Below are 21,213 nucleotides of genomic sequence, written 5' to 3'. Positions count from 1 at the left end.
TCATCTCCCTCTTAAACACATTTTCTTATTTGAGTCTTCTAACATTCTGATATTATAGTAAGTAGGCTTACATTGCATTGCTTTCAAAGAGATGGCAGTTTCTTGAGTGTATTTTTTGTTAGTCAAGTGTTAGGGAAAATATCCAAATGCTTGTTTTATGTCAGTGTAAGAGTGGATTTTTTTTTTTTTTTTTTTACTTTAAGAGATGGAGAGACAGACAGCTCCCATCTGCTTTTGCACTCTGCACTGGCTGGCCTGCACCCTACTCAAGAATCAGGATCTTCTGGTGGTGGTCTGGGCACGGAGGGCCAAACGCCCAGTTCTGAGCGCCATCGTTGTCAACTCCCAGCGTTGCCACTGGCAGGAAAGCAGGTCAGAGACTGAAGCAGAGGACAGAACCCAGGCACTCCGATGTGAGGAAAGGATGTCCCAGACAGGGCTGAGCATTCATGCCCAGGAATAGATGTTTTATGTCAGTACCAGTGATAAAATTCCAGGAACAAAAGCATAGTTTTAAATAGTCTTATTGGAAGATTTGATTTAAAACTGAACTTTGCATAACTTTAATTCATTTACTAGTTCTTTCTATTCTTGCTTTGTCTTTACTTCAATACAAATATAAAGAATGCAAGGTGAGAAAATAAGCATGTTTGAACTTTGCTAAGATGGGTGGTCTGCCTCTGTTTTCTGTTTCCTCCTAAATAGCATAACAAATATTCATCAAGGAAAAAGTCTGTTACTATGATTATTATTCTTACTACTCTTCTGATGTGTATATTTACTGATTTACTTTTAAGGTTGTTCCTCAGGTTGCCAGCTTTTGTGTCTGGTTTGGTATAAGGAAGGAGTTTCTTGACACTAGGGTTTCATTCAAGAATCCTTAGAATACAGTGAGAAATGATAACCTTTTGTTTCTATAGTCACTACTGCCCTCTACACAATTTAATTTGTAGGATCCTGAATAGAAAGCAGCATGGGGGCCCAGTGCAGTGGCCTAGTGGCTGAAATCTTCATCTTGTATGCGCCAGGATGGATGCCATGTGCACTGGTTCGTGCCCCGGATGCTCCACTTCCTATCCAGCTCCCTGCTTAAAGCCTGGGAAGCCAGTCAGGGTGGCCCAAATCCTTAGGACTGTACCTGTGTGGGAGACCCAAAAGAGGCTCCTGGCTCCTGGCTTCAGATTACCTCTGCTTCAGTTGTTGCAGCCACTTAAGGGGCGGGGGTGGGGCAAATTAGTGGATGGAAGATCTGTCTGTCTCTCCTCTTTGTAAATCTGCCTTTCCAATAAAAATAAATGAATCTTTAGAAAGAAAAGGAGGGCTCAGTGCAGTGGCCTAGCGGCTAAAATCCTCATCTTGAACACACCGGGATCCCATATGGGTGCCGGTTCTAATCCCGGCAGCTCCACTTCCCATCCAGCTCCCTGTTTGTGGCCTGGGAAAGCAGTCGAGGACGGCCCAAAGCCTTGGGACCCTGCACCCGCGTGGGAGACCCGGAAGAGGTTCCTGGTTCCCGGCTTCGGATTGGTGCGCACCGGACGGTTGCGGCTCACTTGGGGAGTGAAACATCGGATGGAAGCTCTTCCTCTCTGTCTCTCCTCCTCTCTGTATATTCGGCTTTCCAATAATAATAAATCTTTAAAAGAAAAAAAAAGGAAAGTAGCATGGGACACTTTAGTCAAGAAGAGGAGTTAAGAGGAATCACTGGGGTACGGCTACATTAGAGCTTTTGAAGTTGTCTCTAAGAAATACCACTTTATTTTATTACTGTTAATTAATTTTATCCTGATTTAATCCTTTAGTGATTTGAATTTGTTCTATTGACTGGTATACTTATGTACTAAATAAAAAAATATACTCTAATGAATTGTAGACAATAAACTGAAGAGCTGCGAGATTAAAGTAATTAGCAATACATTAGATGTTCATAAAAGCGAGGTTGTATGAATGGACAAATAAAAGGTGAAACTCATTATTTTCCTAATGTTAGATAAACTGATTTGTGTTTTACATGACTTTGGTGGTTTTCGTTTGGCAACTATGAGACTTATATTTTTGCCTTTCCCCTCCAGGTCACTTAGATATGTTTAATGCTCTACGTTCCTCAAGCTTATACAGACATCATCCAAGAACTCTTCGAAGCCTTTGTTCAGACCTTCAGTACTGGCCAGGTATGAGGCAATAACTTTTTTGGGAAAAAAAGAAAAAAAATACAACTATTTCTTATCTTAAGACTCTTCTTAACAAGCATTCATTTGCTGTTGACTACAGAACTTAAAGGGTATATGGAATCAGAATTTTGAAGTGTGTTTTGGAAACTGTTGGATACTTAAGAGAAAACTTTTAGATTCATTTCACTTGTGTTATAAGTACTGAAATCCTAAATAAAAACCTTAATAACTATATAAAACTAGGGCCAGGTGCAGTAGCTTAGTGGCTGAAGTCTTTGCCTTGCAAAGGATCCCATGTGGGCTCTGTTTTGTATGCTGGCTGCTCCACTTCCCATCCAGATTCCTGCTTGTGGCCTGGAAAGGCAGTAGAGGATGGCCCAAAGCTTTGGGACACTGAATCATTGTGGGAGACCCGGAGAAAGCTCCTGGCTCTGCAAATTCCAATAAAAATAAATAAATTTATATATATATAGAAACTAGAATATTTGAAACTTACAGTTGGTATAATGTAAGAATTTGGTTCCCTTTTTCCAAAACGAATAATATAGCCAATTAGCCTAATATTCTTCAGTGAATTCAAATTCTTTGTTGATGTATGACAGAACCAGTGCGAATTCTATAGACTTATAGTTATTTGTGATACTTTTCCCATTCATATTGCAAAAATATATATTTTGATGTTTTAATAGGATAAGCTCTTATTAAGATTTATATAGTCATTTGAATGCCAGAGTTACAGAAAGAGGGAGAGATATAGAAGAATCTTTCATTACTGGTTCATTTCCCAAACGACCTTAATACCTGGATCCAGGTTTAACCTGGATGCTGGAACTCCATCCAGGTTTGCCCTATAGGAAGCAGGGACCTAGGAATTTGGGCTGTTAATCTGCATTGCAAGAGGGACAATCAAGATGTGAAATGGAGCTCATATGGTGGCTTAATGCACAATGCCACAGTGCTCACCCTCCAGATACTTTAAAGATCTGGAAACAAATACCTTCAAAATCTTAGTTTGGAAATAGAATCCCATCAAAATAAAATATGGAAAGTATTGTAAGTTAAAGGGTCTGGCTACCTTAACCCTGTAAGTTACTGTATCACATAATTGGAAGACAAAAGCATATTTAAGCTGATGTTTGAGATACATATGTGCATTTTATATATATTTGTATTCCTATCCATAACATCCATGTTCTGCAAATAATAGGAAAATGTGTGAAGGATGTGAATGATGTTCAGTCACTTAAGAAATTAAATAATGAATAAAAAGAATTCTTTCCAAAATATTCCTCCTTTGTTCTCCAGGGAATGCCAAGTTAAACTAAGTGCTTTTTCTTTGATATTTGCAAAAGTAAATGATCATGTTATTCCATCTGTTAGGAGTGTAGAGGAGTTTTTCTCATTGAGGAGCACATGGTTATTTTTTAAATATTTTATTTATTTTTATTTTATTGGAAAGTCAGATTTTCAATGAAAAGGAGAGACAGACAGAAAGATCTTTTGTCCGCTGGCTCACTCCCCAAGTGGCTGCAACAGCCGGAGCTGAGCTGGCCAGGAGCCAGAAACTTATTCCGGGTTTCCCATGCTGGTACAGAGTCCTAAGGCTTTGGGCCATCCGCTGTTGTTTTCCCAGGACACAAGCAGGGAGCTCAAGGGAAATGGAGCAGCTGGGATACTAACTGGATCCCATATAGGACCCCACGCATGCAAGGCGAGCATTTAGCCACTAGGCTACTGTGCCAAATCAAGAGCACATGGTTATTAACAGCTTTCTTAGAAGGCTGTTTCTTACTGTCAGGATTTAAAACACAAGGACTCACTTTTTGGTATTTGGCTGTTGTAGGATATATGTGTGGAATGTTTGCTGCAACAGTCAGCAGTGACAACCAGGAAATGTCCATAGTAGGAAGAAAGTTTAACAAGTTGTACTCTGATAAATTGGAAAACTATAAACACATTAAACTATGAGTGCATTCTCTGTTCTGATTTGAAAATTATACCTGGAATTTTGTTAAATGAAAAGGAAACAAATACAAAAAAATGTGCATTGTCAGGATAGTTCTTATAAATAGTGTATGTGTGTACCAGGATCGTTTTGGAGTTGCTGACTGGTTACTTCTGGAAAGTGGGATCAGCTTGGGGAATTAGGAGATGCTTTGATTTACTGCCCTGTTTTAAAAAACGATTTTTGATTACTATGAATATAGAAAGGTAATTATACAAAGGTAAATAACAGATTTGTTTTGGGGAAAGTTGTGGTTTACCAGAGTTGCTGTCCTGTTTTCTAACTTAGTTGGAATGTAAAAAACTGGAGTCCAGTTTGTAATCATGGTTTCAGGCTTTCAAATTCTTTGGCATTTTTATATAGTAAATGGTGCTGTTTCATTTAGTTTTCATACAGTCTCGGGGTTTTAAAACTTTGAAATCAAGAACACGACGGCTACAGTCCACCTCTGAAAGATTAGCTGAAACGCAGAATATAGCACCTTCCTTCGTAAAGGTAATTGGACCTTTGTTTTTCCCGTTCCAGAAAGCAATGACTTGCAAGTTTGTGCTTGCGGCTCTCTAGGTACTACACTTGCCTTGAAGAGGAGACAGCTTGTCTTGCTGAGGAGACAGCTCCCTCAGAGTGTTTTCTACCAGTCTCTACCTTTTGTTGTTGATGTTAAAAAGGTTTACTTTTTAATGGAAGGGCAGATTTATAGAGAAAATGATAGAAAGGAAGATCTACCTGCTGGTTCACTCCCCAAATGGCCGAAACGGCTAGAGCTGAGCCCATCCAAAGCCAGGAGCTTCCCTGGGTCACCCCCTGTGGAGGCTTGGGCCACCCTCCACTGCATTCCTAGGCTATATGCAGGGAGTTGAATGGGAAACGGAGCAGCCGGGACACAAACTGGCACCCAAATGGGATTCCAGCGCCTCTTGGAGGAGGAGGATTAGCCTCTTGACCCAAAGCACCAGGCCTGATCTCCACCTGTACCATTGGTCTTCTATTACCAACGAGTAGCATTTACTCAAGCTGCAAAAAAACTGAGGATGTGCCAAATTGTTCCATTAGTCCCTGAGGTTCTGTTTATCCAGCCTCCCCAATATTACTTAAAGCTCTTTTACTCCTAATCACCGTTTCCACTGTCATAAGACAGATTTTAACCGTTTCTTGCCTAGATCACTCTAATAAATACTCAATTAGTCTTCTGGCCTCTCAGCTTGCTGCCTCCAGTATTCCTTCCAGCCTGTCACATATGGGTATTTTTAAAATGATGGTGTAGGTGTATTTTTCTATTTTAGTATGAAGTTCAATGATAACTCAGTTTTTCATGATTTAGTCCCTTCCAGCTGGTTTTCTGTCGTCATCTTTGCATATGCCATGCACTTTCCCTCTGTCCTCTTGAGTTTCCATCTTGTCACATGAGGTTGCTTGTAGTTGTTGAGTGCCGAAGACTGTTTTTTTACCTCGTTCAGATTGTTTCCTGTGTGATTTAGATGTCCCGTTCTCTATATGACCTTATTACCATTCCTACAACTATTTTTTTTTAAAGATTTATTTTACCTTAGTTGGAAAGTCAGAGGTACAGAGAGGAGGAGAGACAGAGAGCAAGATCTTCCATCTGATTCACTCCTTAAGTGAGCGCAACGGCCAGTGCTGTGCCGATCCGAAACCAGGAGGCAGGATCTTCTTCTGGGTCTCCCACATGAGTGCAGGGTCCCAAGGGTTTGAGCCATTCTTGACTGCTTTCCCTGGCTACAGGCAGGGAGCTGAATGGGAAGTGGGGTTGCCAGGACTTGAACCAGTGCACATATGTGATCTCGGCAGGTGTAACGCGAGGACTGTTTAAATATCTTTACCCTGTAGATTGAAAACTTTCAGAGGAGTTGTTTGTTTATCTTTACATCTTCACCATTGACACATGACCAAGTAGATGAAATGTAGTTGTGAACACTTAAAATAATAGTTTTTCCCCAACCAAAGGTGACGGTATATGAGCCCCTGGTATTAGATCCCTAAGGTAGCATGTAGCCTATGAATTGTGTTGATTATACTGTGGTTTTCTTACAGAGTAATACAATTTTCTTTGTACTATGACTTAATTGTTGACAGGAATAGGATCTAATGTTAATTTCACAGTTACTGATTGAATGTTAATCTGTTCATTTTGACCATGAAGATTAATTCTAGACTTTCAGTGGAATTTTGTGTGTTTGAGTGATCAAAACATTGTAGAGCGTAGAGCGTGAATTCCTAAGTCACCCGATAATGATGTGTTGTTTGTGTGTTTAGGGGTTTCTTTTGCGGGACAGGGGATCAGATGTTGAGAGTTTGGACAAACTCATGAAAACCAAAAACATCCCAGAAGCTCACCAGGATGCATTTAAAACTGGTTTTGCAGAGGGTTTTCTGAAAGCTCAGGCACTGACCCAGAAAACCAATGGTAAGTGTGCTGGACACTGCCCGTGTTTGGGAAGAGTACCTAGACAGCCACAGGCCTATAGTTAACTTATTACAAGAAATCCTTCTAAAATCTGATTTCTCATTGAATGTAATTTAAGCTATATGGAAATGGAAATATCATTGGCAGTTTTTTTCCTCCAAGAAGAACCTACTTGGCTTATGAAGCAGTTTGCTGGCAGTATATTAAAGCTACTGTGCAAAAGAATGCCAGATTGCATTACCTGAGAAGGAAAAGAATTAACATCAGTAATGTAATGTATGCATTTCATTGAGCTGTCACATGTCAGTGTTGTTTGACTCACATTTTTTCTTTCCCTTCCAGATTCCCTTAGGCGAACTCGCTTGATTCTGTTTGTTCTGCTGCTATTTGGCATTTATGGACTGTTAAAAAATCCATTTTTATCTGGTAAAGGCTCTTTTTTGATTTTTCAGACTTAATAACATCTTTTATTTATTTATTTATTTATTTTATTTGCAAGAGAGGAAAGGGGCAGCAGGCGAGCTCTCGCCCCGCACTGATTCACTCCCTGAACCAAGGAAGCTGGGATCAGCTGTTCAGTCAGTTGTTGTCCCCCAGGTCCTCTGGGGTCGGCGTGGGCATCCCAGTGGGCATCTTCACTGCTGGGGCCAAGGCCTGCCCTCAGCTTTGTTCATTTATTTCTTCAAATATTCATTTTCCTTTTCATATTTAATCTGAGAGTACAGCAATAAAACACTAATGTTTATGGTTTTACTGTCTGGATCGTTGATTCCTAATAGTGGTTTATTCACCAGAGTTTCAGAAAGTGATACCTATCCCATTATAAAAATAACAAATTCTAGTTTTATAATAGAAATGCAAAGTGAAAGCATTCTGTGTTTTGAAGATAGCTTAATCATTTGAATTTTTCTATTAAAGTTACTTTAAATGAGTCACCCTTTTTTTTCAATTTGCTGGTAGAACATGAAATATTATCATTAGGTTTAAATGATCTCAATTTTTTAACTACCATTTTGCTTTTACCCTGTGTTCTGTATTCTTCATACAGTTAAGCATCTGTATAAATACTTTAAAAATGCTTTGTTAGAGAAAAGCTAAGTGGCCATTCTCAATTTTTTAAACTCTTCCTCTGTTAAATGGGTATATTTTTGATTTGCGAAGCATTTCTTCTTATCCCTGTATTTTTTTCCTACTTATGTAATACTTTTGGAATAGCATTTATTGTACCAGGTGGCAAACTTGCATGACATGTCAAAGTAACTGAGTTTGAGTTCCAGGGCTCTTGGTTGCAGCTTCCTACCAGTGTCCGCAGGAGGCAGCAGGTGAAGGTGCCAGGGGCTGTGTCCCTGACTCCCACATGGGAGACCAGTACTGAATTCTCACTTCCTCGTCATGTTGAGTGAGCTTGTAGATGGAAGATTGCTTTCTCTCTCTGTGTGTGTCTATAATTCTGCTCTTCAAAGGAAATAAATATTTTTAAAGGAATGCCAATTATTTTGGGTCCCTGTGCCATTGGGCTGGAGACCTATGTTTCAGCACATTTTTAAAGTATTTTAATTAAAGTGAAGTTTGAGAAACATTATTAAAATTTCTATCTTTAGAGCTTATAAGAATAGATCTTACAAAAAGAGTCATGCAATTCTTAGTTTTAACTAAAGAAAGTACAGATGTATCTTAATGTGAGCTGAGACTTTTGGATAACTCTTTGACCATAGTAAGATATAGTGGCTACTTTTCACTCTGAATAAATGTATGTGAACTTAGATCTCTTACTAGGTTATGACTTTTTACATCTGAAAAGTACAGTCGTTAGGATTCGATTCATCTCTATATGTAGCCATTTGTTTTCTTTCCTTTAGTCCGCTTCCGAACAACAACTGGACTTGATTCTGCAGTAGATCCTGTCCAGATGAAAAATGTCACCTTTGAACATGTTAAAGGGGTAAGTGAAGATTTCCTTCTTAACACATTATCTAATTGGTATTTTATAGGAAGTCAGCATTTTCAGTTTAAAGGTTATTCTGGAATTTTGTCATGACATCTAAAAGTATGAGAAACCTTATATCCTGGAGTAAATGATAGCTATAGAAAATCAAATCTAATTTCATAAAGTAGTATAGTGTTGTCTTGAAGAGCAGTGTACTATAATGGAATGAACGTGAACTTCAGAATCAACCAACTAGACTAAGGTTTGAAATACTCTTTGTTCTTTCTAAGAGACTTTAAACAAGTGATATTAAACTCTGACATATATTCAGTGTGCTTGGCATGTAGTGGATAATCAGTTGTTGGTACTACTTAATCTTATTCCTCTTATTGAACTTTGTAACTCTAGAATCTGAAACATATTAAACAGTATGTATTTCTTGAATGAGTCCATTGGAGATGTTCAGATTTATACTTAATTTAACAAATACTTGATGATATCTAAATATTCTGTGGCAGAATAAGTAATTTTCTATTTTTTGTGGAGTTTATATTCTTTTTTTTTAAGATTTATTTTTTTTATTACAAAGTCAGATATACAGAGAGGAGGAGAGATAGAGAGGAAGATCTTCTGTCCGATGATACGGCCGGTACTGTGCCGATCCAAAGCCGGGAACCAGGAACCTCTTCTGGGTCTCCCACACACTGGTGCAGGTTTCCAAAGCTTTGGGCTGTCCTCGACTGTTTTCCCAGGCCACAAGCAGGGAGCTAGATGGGAAGTAGAGCTGCCGGGATTAGAACTGGTGCTCATATGGTATCCTGGCGCATTCAAAGTGAGGACTTTAGCCACTAGCTAGGCCATGTCGCTGGGCCCGGAGTTTATATTCTAAAAGCAGTTATTAAATGATGATACGGTATATCAGAAAATAAGAGAGTGTGTTAAAAAGTAATAAAAATGTGGTGGCGTGAAAAGTAGAGCAAGATTAAGAAGATACCATTGTAGCATTTCATCTTCAATGTGTGTAGTCTGTGACCATAGTAAAATTACTATGAGAGGAGCTCAGAGTTTGAGGACCAGGTCACATACCATCTTCTAAGCGATAATAAAGACTGACTGACTTTACTCTGAAAGTAGGGACCATTGCAGGATTTTCAGCAGGAATGGAAAGATGTAACCTAGAATTTAATGACACCAATCTGATTGCTGTGTTGAGAAAATCTTGAGGAACAATGGTAGGTAACAGGCTGTTATAGCTGACCAGCCAAGAGGGGAAGATGCTTAGCTTGGCATTGTTGCAGAGGAGTTGGTAAAATATAGTTAAGCTCTAGATGCCTATTTTGAAGGTAGAGCCAGCAAGGTTTTCTGAGTAGAATATAATGTGTAAAAGAAAGGAGAGTAAAAATGACCGACCACAAGATTTTGAGCTTGGTCAAAATGAAGGGAACTTATTTCTGAGATTTAAAATAAAAAGCTAGGAGAACAGAAAATTTCAGAGACAAATGAAAATTTCAGTTTGGGCTGTGAGTTTTAGGATATGCAGATGAAAATACTGAATTGACTCTTGGATATACTATTTTAAAGTTATGGGAGAGATAGGAACTAGAACTAAAAAGTGAAGAGGGTCCCATTTTCCATACATTAAGTCTATGTGTTTGGATGAGAAGACCAAAGGAATTGATGTGACCGAAGATAGAAGAGACCAAAGTATTGGACAGTAACGCACTACACAGTTGACAGGGTAAAGAGGAACCAGAAAGGACCATGGAGAAAGAGCTTATGGTGAGATAGAGAGGGCCATGTCCTGGAAGGAAATACTGCGAAACCTAGAGTAAGCCATTTGGTGCAGTGCTGTTGCTGGGTCAAGTGACACTGGCCATTTGATTTGTTAATTGGGAGACCAAAGAAGAGGTTCAGTGGAGTGTACTGAACTCAGTAGCATACATGAAAGGAGATGAGGTGGAATAGGTAATTATAAACATTTCTGATATTTTGTTTGAAAGGGTAGCTCAGAAAAGTCATCGTATGACAGGGAATTAAGTAAAATGCTAGTAAACTGGGAGACTGGGACCGGGGCTGTTGTTTGATTGTGGAGAGGATGTGAATGGACCAGGAGGAGGAGTGCTTTGTGGGGAAGTTACGGAACTGTGTAGTGGTGAGAGCGTGGGTGGTGAGCCTCTGGGCCGCTGGGACTTTGGGATCAGTCAGCATGAGTGTTTTTTCCTACTGATTTCTGTTTATTTAATCTCTTCTCAAATATGGATTCTAAGAACATAGACTCACGTTGTGCAATTAGATGTATTCTGCAATATCCTCAACTGGGAGTTCTCTTGCCAAAACACTTAGGGAGGGATTCTTAATGTCTTTTCCTTTTTCCTATAATCTGGAGTTGACATTGTATCCAGTTTGGTCACATCGGCCAGAGCTGAGGGGATCTGAAGCCAGGAACCGGAGCTTCTTGCTTTGGCTCTCCCACACAGGTGCGGGATCACAAATACTTAGGGCTGCTTCTGCTGCTTTCCCAGGTCACAAGCAGGGTTGTGGATGGGAAGTGGAGTAGCTGGGACACAAAATGATGCCCATATTTGATCCTGGCATATGCAAGGCAAGGACTTTAGCCACTATGGGCACTTTTTTTTTTGCTGAAATAAAGGCAAAGCTAGTGTGCAGATTCAATTTTGGTTTTCTTTCTTTCTTCCATTCTTTTTTCTTTCTTTTTTCAATTACAGCTTTTCATAGAGGAATCCTTGATAATCTAACAAGATTAAATATCATTTTAAATTATTTCATCAATTATGTCACTGTAGGTGGAGGAAGCTAAGCAGGAGTTACAGGAAGTTGTTGAATTCTTGAAAAATCCACAAAAATTTACTGTCCTTGGAGGTAAACTACCAAGAGGTAAGTTATTTTTTTTTTAAGCCTTAAATTAATGTCGGGGAATTTTCATCATTTCTTTTTTTAAGATTTGTTTGCTTTATTGAGGGGAGACAGAAAGATCTTTCATCCACTGATTTACGTTCTAAGTGGCTGCAAAGGCTGGAGCTGAGCTGATTTGAAGCCAGCAGCCAGGAGATTTTTGTGGGTCTCCCAAGTGGGTGCAGGGCCCAAGACATTGGGTCATCCTCTATTGCTTTCCCAGGCCACAAGCAGGATGCTGGATGGGAAGTGGAGCAGCTGGGATGGGAACCGGTGCCCACATGGGAGCCTGGTACATATGAGGCGAGGATTTAGCCGCTGGGCCATCGTGCCAGACCCTTTCATCAGTTTTTAACTAACTTTAGTTCTTACTACTGCTTGCCAAAATGTGTGAGTGTTCTGGACAACACAGTTCTGCACCTTCTGTGGCAGTATTTCTATATTGCTTGGAACTTTTTAAATTGTAAGACTAGTGCATATATTGGTCTCCTCATCCCTGATGAACCCAGCTTAGTAATGTTTAGTATTTCGTTCCATGTATTATTCACTTTGTCTTTGTGTAAATCTTTTTTTAACTCGTCAAGAATAAATTAGACATACAAAATGAAGAAACATCATGAATAAAAATTATTACCTAATTTCTTTTTTATATTCAAATTTCAGCATGTTTTCCAACAGAATCCTTTGTACTATCTGTCCAGTATTGTCACCCTGTGGTTCCCTCTTCAGGCTCCACTCCAGGATCACACAAGGCATATCCTGTTTTCTTCTTGAAGAGCAGAGTGACAGAGGAAGGGTGGCGGCAGGGATAGATCTTCATCTGCTGGTTCATTCCTCAGATAGCTGTGACAATAGAGGCTGGGCCAGGCCAAAACCAGGAGCCATGAGCTGCTTCCCATTGGTTGGCATGGGCCCAAGCACTTGCCATTTTCCTGCCCTTTCCTACCAATTAGTAGGGAGCGAGATTGGAAGTGAGGCAGTTGAAACTTGAACCAGTGCCCTTTATGTGATGGTGGTGTCTCATGTGGTGGCTTAACCCACTATTCCACAATCTTGCCCCCTCGGATGTACTTCTATTAAATTCATAATGTAACAGCATTGCATTAGTGTTGTAAAACCATAGCAGTAGTTAGAATCTTCCTTTTTCTGATCACAGGTAGTAACAAATTTACAGAAAAGTCCAGTGTATAATCTACAGAAGTTAATATTATGATTCATATTGACTTAAGCCAGTTAAATATGAATAGGATGTGGCTAAAATCTGACAGTGTTAATACTATTTTTTGTGCTTTCTTAACGGGGCCCAGCACGATAGCGTAATGGTTAAGGTCCTTGCCTTGAATGCGCCAGGATCCAATCTGGGTGCCAATTCTAATCCTGGCAGCTCGCTGCTTGTGGACTGGGAAAGCAGTCGAGGACAGCCCAAACCTTTGGGACCTGCACCCCTGTGGGAGACCTGGAGGAAGTTCCTGGCTCCTGGCTTCAGATTGGCGCAGCACCAGCTGTTGCGCCCACTTGGGGAGTGAACCATCGGATGGAAGATCTTGCTCTCTGTCTCTCCTTCTCTCTGTACATCTGCGTTTCCAATAAAATAAATAAATCTGTAAAAAAATTTACATAATGAAAGAAACATTGCTTTTTGAAAATGTAGTCTACATTTATGATATTACATGTAAATCACTAAATTATTTGCTTAAGTGACTGAAAAGTTACTATGAAGTTTTCAAATGATTGGAAAAACTTAATGTAGTGTGTTAGCACCCATATACATACTTGTATGGGTTTCAAAATATTTTCACTGACTTTTTGAAGTGCCTTTTTACTGTCTACTTAGACACAGTGGTTGTTGACATATTCTTGTATCTGCGTGTATTTTTCTGTGCCTAACATAAGAAAGCTGTATACAACCACTTAGAGTCTGAATTCTTAGGTGTGCATGTTTTAAGAGTAAGAACATTGTTTTTAAAAAACATAAGCAAACTCATCAAAGAAAAATGTGCACCATTTCTTTAATATCATGTACCCCCAGTCTTCATTTTTCCCAAAGGTGTCCTGAGCGTTTGATTCATTAACAGATACGTATGTTTACCATATTGCAGAATAACTGTTCCTGGGTGTAGCTTCATCCTCACAGTTGTATCAATGTATTATAAAGTGATTTTTTTTAAAGAAAAAATTTGGCTCATTCTTGTTTCCCTTTTCTTTTAGGAGTTCTTTTAGTCGGGCCACCAGGAACAGGGAAGACGCTTCTGGCCCGAGCTGTGGCTGGAGAAGCTGATGTTCCATTTTATTACGCATCAGGATCAGAATTTGATGAAATGTTTGTGGGTGTGGGGGCCAGCCGCATCAGAAATCTTTTTAGTAAGTTCTGCCTTATCTTTGATACAATACCAGGTTTCATTAATTTTAGGGGAGCACTTTCCCACTGTTGCTCTGTAGGTACTCAGCTGAGAGCGCCGTTGTAGCGCTGTGGTTTCCGGTGACTAACACACTAAACGCAGATGGGCTGCACTCTTCTTCCCAGAACAGCCATGAGAAACATTTGTAGAAATGCTAGAAGCGTTTGAAGGCTGCTGTCCGCAATTTTTGTCTTTTTATTTATCAATTGTGTGTTGTGTAATTTAAGAGTAGTTAGCTTCAGATTTTGTTTTCTATGTTTATTGTATAGCCTGGAAAAATAAAAACCCAGTTATTTTTATCATATCTTTTCTTAAGATTTATTTATTTCTTATTGGAAAAGCAGATTTATAGAGAGAAGGAGAGACAAAATTTAATTTGTTATTTCACTTCCTAAGTGGCTGCAATGGCCAGTTCTGAGCTGATTGGAGCCAGGAGCTTCTTCTGGGTCTCTTAACGCGGGGTCTCTTAATGTGGGGTCCCAAGTATTTGGTCTACCTCTACTGCTTTTCCAGGCCACAACAGAGAGCTGGGTGGGAAATGGAGCAGCTGGGACGTGAACCCCGGTGCCCACATGGGATACTGGCTCTTGCAGAGGTAGGATTAGGCAGTTGAGTTAATGAGTTGGCCCCTAATATGTATCATTTCTTTGGTATAGTTTCCTCCATATCCCAGAGTGATCCTTAAATCAGGTTTTAAAAAATGACCTTTTGTGTGCTCTTTTTTCCCTTTGAATGTTTTATTTTTTGCTTTTGAGAATCATGCATTTTCATTATTTGTGTAATTTTGTTTAAAATCTATTGATTTCTTTCATTCTTTCCTGTGTCTTAGGGGAAGCCAAAGCAAATGCTCCTTGTGTTATATTCATTGATGAATTAGATTCTGTTGGTGGGAAGAGAATTGAATCTCCAATGCATCCGTACTCAAGGCAGACTATAAATCAGCTTCTCGCTGAGATGGATGGGTGAGAGTGTTTGTGTATCTGGAATATGGGGATCAATTTAAAAGTAGGATGTTTCCTATTTTAAAAATGGATTAGAATAGGAGGTGCCTCGCAGCATTTATGTTGATACACTTGCTCTGGTTTGAATTGTTCTGTGAAGTATTTGAAGTAGAAAGCTGAGGTGTACGGTCAGCACATTCACCCTTAGGCAGATATCAAGGCAAGCTTTTCTCTCCAAATTACACTGCCTTCATTACCTCATTGGATGTTTGATATGTATCTTGGCTTTTTCATTTGTGATCTTTATGCTTTTTTAGCTACTAAGAAAAGCAGTGATTTAAGTGGGAGCTGCTAGTTTATTTACAGCAATAGAGAGAGGCTGTGCTGGTTGCCATAAAGTAGATGACTGGCTTTGAGCATCGTGGTAGATTTAAAACTGACATACATATTTAACAAAGCAACAGGTGAGACATAAAGTCAGTGTAAGATATGTGGAACCGTATAGGAAGCCTGGGCACAAATAATGGTATTTAGTACCACTGAAGGTGCTTTTTCAGAACTTAATCTGACATCCAAGTGTTTTTTTATCAACTTGTCTTTTCTTAGATAGAAGGAGAGACTGTGAAAGGTTGTAGTCACAGATAATGGGTGTTTTATTTTCCATCTCTTTCTTTGGCTGTTAGTAAGTTTAATTTTAAACAGTTTTCTATAGATTATTGCTACTGTGTCACCATGTGTGTTACATTTTCAGTGAAAAGCTGATTCTTTTTTTTCCCTGAATAGTTTTAAACCCAATGAAGGAGTTATCATCATAGGAGCTACGAACTTCCCAGAGGCATTAGATAAGTGAGTACTGAAAAAAAACAGTTTTGTGAAGTAATGTTGTTTGCTGCACCATGTGAAGTGACAAAGCTACTTGAAAAAACTCCCATTGTACAACTCCATTTATAAGAAATGTTTAAGACTAGCAAATCCAGAAGGACAAAAAGTCCTTGTTGCCCGAGGCTAGGAGAGTGTGAAATGAACTATCAATAAAGCTCTTAAAACAACACACACGCGCGCACGCACGCGTACGTATCATCAAAGTTTTCAGGAGGAGAGCATTTTAGAGGTAGAATTAAGTACAGTATTAAAATAATACTGAAATACTGTCTTGATTCTAGAAGCTGGTAGTACGTCTTTGCCTGAGACTAGTGCACTTGGCAGTTGAGAGAAGTCTACTTAGCGTGCAGAGGTTTCTTCTTGGCTGACCTGACTGGTCACGGGCCTTGTTCTCTCAGTGTGTGCTCCCCAGGTGCACACTCCGAGACCTCAGTGGATCTGTCTTTCACCTTCTGGTTGTTGAGACTTGTTATTGGAGCCATGTTTTAAAATAAACCATCTCAACATTTATGTTCAATGTTGTCTTTAGTCCCCAGCTGCCATTGCTTTCCGACGGCATGCTTATAACTGTGTCGGTCTTGGTTCACTTGGTCTTTATCGTAGTGAGCTTGTTAATATATTTTTTCTTCTGCATTCCTCTTCTAGTGCCTTAATACGCCCTGGTCGTTTTGACATGCAAGTTACAGTTCCAAGGCCAGATGTGAAAGGTCGAACAGAAATTTTGAAATGGTATCTCAATAAAATAAAGTTTGACCAGTGTAAGTGTAATTCTTTAGTAAAAATATTGTCTCTCTAAAATGGTAATATATCCACACATTTGGTAGTCCTTATTCCACAATATGTCTTGAAACACCAATTCATTTCTGTATTCTTTGCTTCCATAGATCCATACTTTTCAAATTCCATTCCTTAATTAGTGAGTACCCAGGAGAATCTATCATTTTGAATTCTGAGTCCGGGAAAGTTTCTTATTCATAAATAATATTTGAAGATGAGGATATAGATTTTTTTAGAGGAATGTAAAATTAAAATGCAAAATAATATGAAAGGCTCCACAAAGAGTAATTTAGGGCTGATTTGGGACCAAAAGGAAGAAAAGCAAAGTATAAACTTTTGTTTTAAAACCATAAATTCTTCTAAGCCAACTTCAGTTGTATTTGAAAGCTATTAAAGTTTTAGTAGTCCCAAGTTCAGTTGTATTTGAAAGCTATTAAAGTTGTGGTAGTCCCAAAGATGGATGAATCGGTTCAAAAGGCTGTGAGGGTTTCCTATCAAGGGTGCCCTTGTGTCCCGAGTGTTTGGAAGATGAACTTCAAGGAACAGAATGTTTGAGTATAGTTGTTAACTTGATGGTTAAGCTAGTAAAAATGTAGGTCATATTGGAAGTTTTAAACTCATCTAGTCACTACTTTTTACAAGTGTTTGTCAGTTGTCCTAATGGCAGTTCCACTGACACATTTTAGCACTTTTAAGATTTTTTGTGAACTTAAGTTTGAATCTTTAGACTAAATATATTAACTGTGGAATAACCAGGGTTCTCTCTTGGACTGTGCGTTCTTGGTGACGCGCCTCTTTGTGGTTGTTCTGGACTTTGAGCCGTGTGTTCTGTTTGTGCACAGCTGTTGATCCAGAAATCATAGCCCGAGGTACTGTTGGTTTTTCTGGAGCAGAGTTGGAGAACCTCGTGAACCAGGCTGCATTAAAGGCTGCTGTTGATGGAAAGGAAATGGTTACCATGAAGGAGCTAGAATTTTCCAAAGATAAAATTCTAATGGGTAAGCTTTCTTTGTGTTCTTTGTGTTTTATATTTTTGTGTGTTAGAATATACATTTTGGTAGATATTGTATTCGCACAGCTAAAGCCTGTGTTTATAGTAAATATGAACTTACTTTAGATCTTGAATATCTGGGTATCCAAGGTTTGTAACTAATCTCACAAAATTCCCTTTTCAAGAACCGAATGCCACTAACCTTGGACATATTCTTGACAGGACTCATATTGGCAATGATCAAGCTCTCGTTTATATGAACTGCATTCATGAGTATTTTCCCTTTTTCTCAAAAGATGTTTTTCTGACTGAAAAGAGATTTAGAGGAACATGAAACAGATATTTGTGAAATAGAATAGTGGCACAGTTTGCCATCAGACAGAACTAGTTCAGAAACTTCCATCATTGTACTGCCATTAGTGGTAGGTCATTCGTGCCTTCCTCTTCTCTGGTGGTATAGAAAAGGGTGGTTTTGCTTTTTTTTTTTTTTTTTTAATGATGTTTACATAGTTAATCATGGTGGGAAGAATCTAGGGTTAGGGAGAAGTGGGTGTGATAATTGTTTCCAAGCTTTCTATTTCTTTTTGTCATAGGATGTTTTATTTTGTATTCGTTTGATTCTAGGATTGGCTTGAATCATTAGTGATGACATTTTTTTTATCCTGCAAATAATTTTCTAGAAATAGAGATAAGCTTTTCATTTTAATAGGATTAAATTTAGAGTTTTGGTTTGTGATTTGCAAGTTATTTGTTATAGAGTGAATTCTCACTTTTCACAAACTTTTATTTAAAAATTTTGTTCTAAGAATAACTTATGCAGAATGTTTTTTGTTTTGTTTCTTCTTTTGTAAATATTAATCCCATCGCAGTTATTTTGCAAAAAGGAATGTGGCTTATTGATTTAAATATACCTTTCTAATGGTGTGACTTACTTAAATTTTTATCTTAGGACCGGAACGAAGAAGTGTGGAAATCGATAACAAAAACAAAACCATCACTGCGTATCACGAATCAGGCCATGCTATCATTGCCTATTACACAAAAGATGCCATGCCTATCAACAAGGCTACCATCATGCCACGAGGGCCGACACTGGGACATGTAAATAGTTTTATTTTTTTTTCTTCATTTTTACAAGCTTTTATTTTATTTGAGAAAGAGATCCTTCATTGTTTTTTATCCCCCAGATACTTGCAACAGCCTGGTTGGACCAGGCTTAAAGCCCGGACTCCAGATCTCCATCTGGGTCTCCCATGTGGTTTCCAGGGACTAAAATATTTGAGCCATTAGCGAGAGCGATTGGTTTTGTAGTATTTTCTAAGGTTTCTCATTTAATACTTTGTTTCTTTCTAGTATATATTATTTTAAACATTTTTTATGCAGCTGGTAATACAGCTGTACTATTCCAACCTTATTCACTCATTTTTTTTTAATGAAATGTGTACTTCTCTCTCTTTTTTTTAATATTCATTTATTCATTAATCACATTGTATTACATGACACAATTTCATAGGTACTGGGATCCCCCCCCCCACTTCACCCCAAACCCTTCCCCCATGGTGAGTTCCTTCACCTTGATGCATAACCACAGCTCAAGTTCCATTGAGATTCCCTAGTGTACTTCTCTTTTTAAAATAAAGTATCCTTTTCTCAGTTGCTGGGTTTGTCATCAGTAAGCTGATTGCCATCACTATTAAATGTCTCTTAGCTCTCACTACCCCTGTTACTACACACCACAGGGAGAACTAACTGGTCGTTCTGGCTTTTAAGGACCCTCTTTCCTAGCTGTGCCACAATGTCCTCAGGTGTAACTGGGATGTTCTCACTTGTTTAGGTGTCACTCTTGCCAGAGAATGACAGATGGAATGAGACGAGAGCCCAGCTGCTGGCACAGATGGATGTGAGCATGGGAGGAAGAGTGGCAGAGGAGCTTATATTTGGAGCGGACCATATAACAACAGGTTGTTCTTAAAGGCTGTTTTAGTTCTAATTGTGTTTTCTAGTTTAAAGTTCTTATTTTTAGTTTGAGCTCTGCATATATTTTTTAAATTTTAGGTGCTTCCAGTGATTTTGATAATGCAACTAGGATAGCTAAGCGGATGGTCACCAAATTTGGGATGAGTGAAAAGGTAGTTTTTATTTTAATCCTTTCCAATTGTTCTGTTTCTTTAATATTCAGGTGATAAACTGATAATACTATCTCCCTCTCATGAATTTCCCTCTAAATGAATTTTAGTCTGTTCACTCTGCACATTGTTCTGGTATTATTTTCTGAGTAACAAAAATGTAACCCTCTTAGCTGCTCAGAAATTATTACTACATGAGGTAATGAATTGATTACAGAAAATAGATTCTTGAGCCTGCTGAGGCTCTTTCAGAGATCCCACCTTTAACTTGTCCATGTCCTATATATTTCCACCTCATAATGTGTGGCTCCTTGGAACACTTTTGATTTTGAATTCTGCATGTCGGGGTTTAGAATACTTGGCAAGGTTTTTAAAGTAAATACTTTGGACAAGCATTAGAATGATCTAAAATTTTCTCTTTTGTTCAGTTTTATTATTTTGATTCTAATCTTCATTTTAGAAATGTCACGAACTTGCTGTTTCTTCAAGAGCATTTGCATTCTGTATTTATTATTTTTTTTCCTGATCTATAGGAAGGTACTGTTAAATTTCCTGATATTCAGGGATTTGTATGTTCAGTGACTTTCTTCTCTTTGCTGTTAGCTTGGAGTTATGACCTACAGTGATACTGGGAAGCTGAGTCCTGAAACTCAGTCTGCCATTGAACAAGAAATACGAATTCTGCTGAGGGTAATGGTCATGTTTATATACAATTTACATATATGTGGGTTTGGAACTTCGTGGAAACTATGTGTTGCATTTGAATAATGAAGTTATCTGTTATTGGAAAGGAGAGGAGGCACAAGCTGAGTGCCAAGGTCCTAAGTAACCGTGGCACTGGAACCAGCATTTGCCCTAAGTTGCACTGAGGGGATTGGGAAGGAAGTAAGTGATTTAGACTTTGCAAGAACGGTGCTTTATTCAAAAGGACATGTTTGTAACGTGCTGGAAGTGGTGATAGGAACAGAAGTGAACAATGCTTGTGAGGGCTCTGGGTAAGCACCCTTGATAGCCAAGGGTCGGTTTGGAATGATTCTAGGTTGAGTGAATGCTTTATGGAAGGATTTCTGTAGAATCAAAGGGTTTAGAATGTATTTCAGAGAGACCTCTGCCTCATAGAATGTTCATTCTCTTCTCCTGTTTGTGATGTCAAATTATCAGGCTTTTAAATGCTTTTTAATAAAAAATAGCACTTAAAAAGCAGTGGAAGTTTTGTCCCATTGCCTGTGGTTTGTGGCCCCCTGCATTTTCTGCTTCTTAGGCCACTGTCTTCTGTTCCAGGAGTCATACGAGCGAGCAAAGCACATCTTGAAAACGCACGCGAAAGAGCATAAGAATCTAGCAGAAGCTTTACTGACCTATGAGACTTTGGACGCCAAAGAGATTCAGATTGTGCTCGAGGGGAAGAAGCTGGAAGTGAGATAATGACTCCCAGTCCAGAGACACTGCTGGTGTTATAGCAGGCATCCGAGTAACATCACAATAGTTTCCTTTTGCAATGCTTCCTGCTAATCTTGGTACAGTTCAAGAGTATGAAAAACTTTTGTGATCATTGGTCACATTTATCTGATTTTGGTTTGTTTCATGATGACACCTCTCGCAAATTAGCCACCCATAGTATATCTATTTTAAAAAATAAATCAGGATTGAAACAAC

At 38.8% G+C, this 21,213-nt stretch overlaps 1 protein-coding gene across 1 annotated transcript in view; it reads left to right on the top strand.

Annotated features, from left to right (window-relative positions):
• The window catches only part of YME1L1 (YME1 like 1 ATPase), a 40,016-nt gene extending 18,803 nt beyond the window's left edge, over window positions 1-21,213 (top strand). The window contains exons 4-19 of the mRNA XM_004588447.3: window positions 2,073-2,171; window positions 4,562-4,671; window positions 6,451-6,601; window positions 6,944-7,027; window positions 8,461-8,543; window positions 11,333-11,423; window positions 13,650-13,802; window positions 14,670-14,802; window positions 15,565-15,627; window positions 16,309-16,421; window positions 17,283-17,438; window positions 18,381-18,532; window positions 19,266-19,392; window positions 19,487-19,560; window positions 20,161-20,247; window positions 20,839-21,213. Of these exons, the coding sequence (XP_004588504.2) occupies window positions 2,073-2,171; window positions 4,562-4,671; window positions 6,451-6,601; window positions 6,944-7,027; window positions 8,461-8,543; window positions 11,333-11,423; window positions 13,650-13,802; window positions 14,670-14,802; window positions 15,565-15,627; window positions 16,309-16,421; window positions 17,283-17,438; window positions 18,381-18,532; window positions 19,266-19,392; window positions 19,487-19,560; window positions 20,161-20,247; window positions 20,839-20,982 (1,820 nt within the window). The 3' untranslated portion in view covers window positions 20,983-21,213. The remainder of the gene's footprint in view (window positions 1-2,072; window positions 2,172-4,561; window positions 4,672-6,450; window positions 6,602-6,943; window positions 7,028-8,460; window positions 8,544-11,332; window positions 11,424-13,649; window positions 13,803-14,669; window positions 14,803-15,564; window positions 15,628-16,308; window positions 16,422-17,282; window positions 17,439-18,380; window positions 18,533-19,265; window positions 19,393-19,486; window positions 19,561-20,160; window positions 20,248-20,838) is intronic.

Source organism: Ochotona princeps, chromosome 10, assembly GCF_030435755.1.
Source record: "Ochotona princeps isolate mOchPri1 chromosome 10, mOchPri1.hap1, whole genome shotgun sequence".
Taxonomy (NCBI): domain Eukaryota; kingdom Metazoa; phylum Chordata; class Mammalia; order Lagomorpha; family Ochotonidae; genus Ochotona; species Ochotona princeps.
Note: the sequence above shows the minus strand (reverse complement) of the source record. Positions and strands in the feature narration are given on the sequence as shown.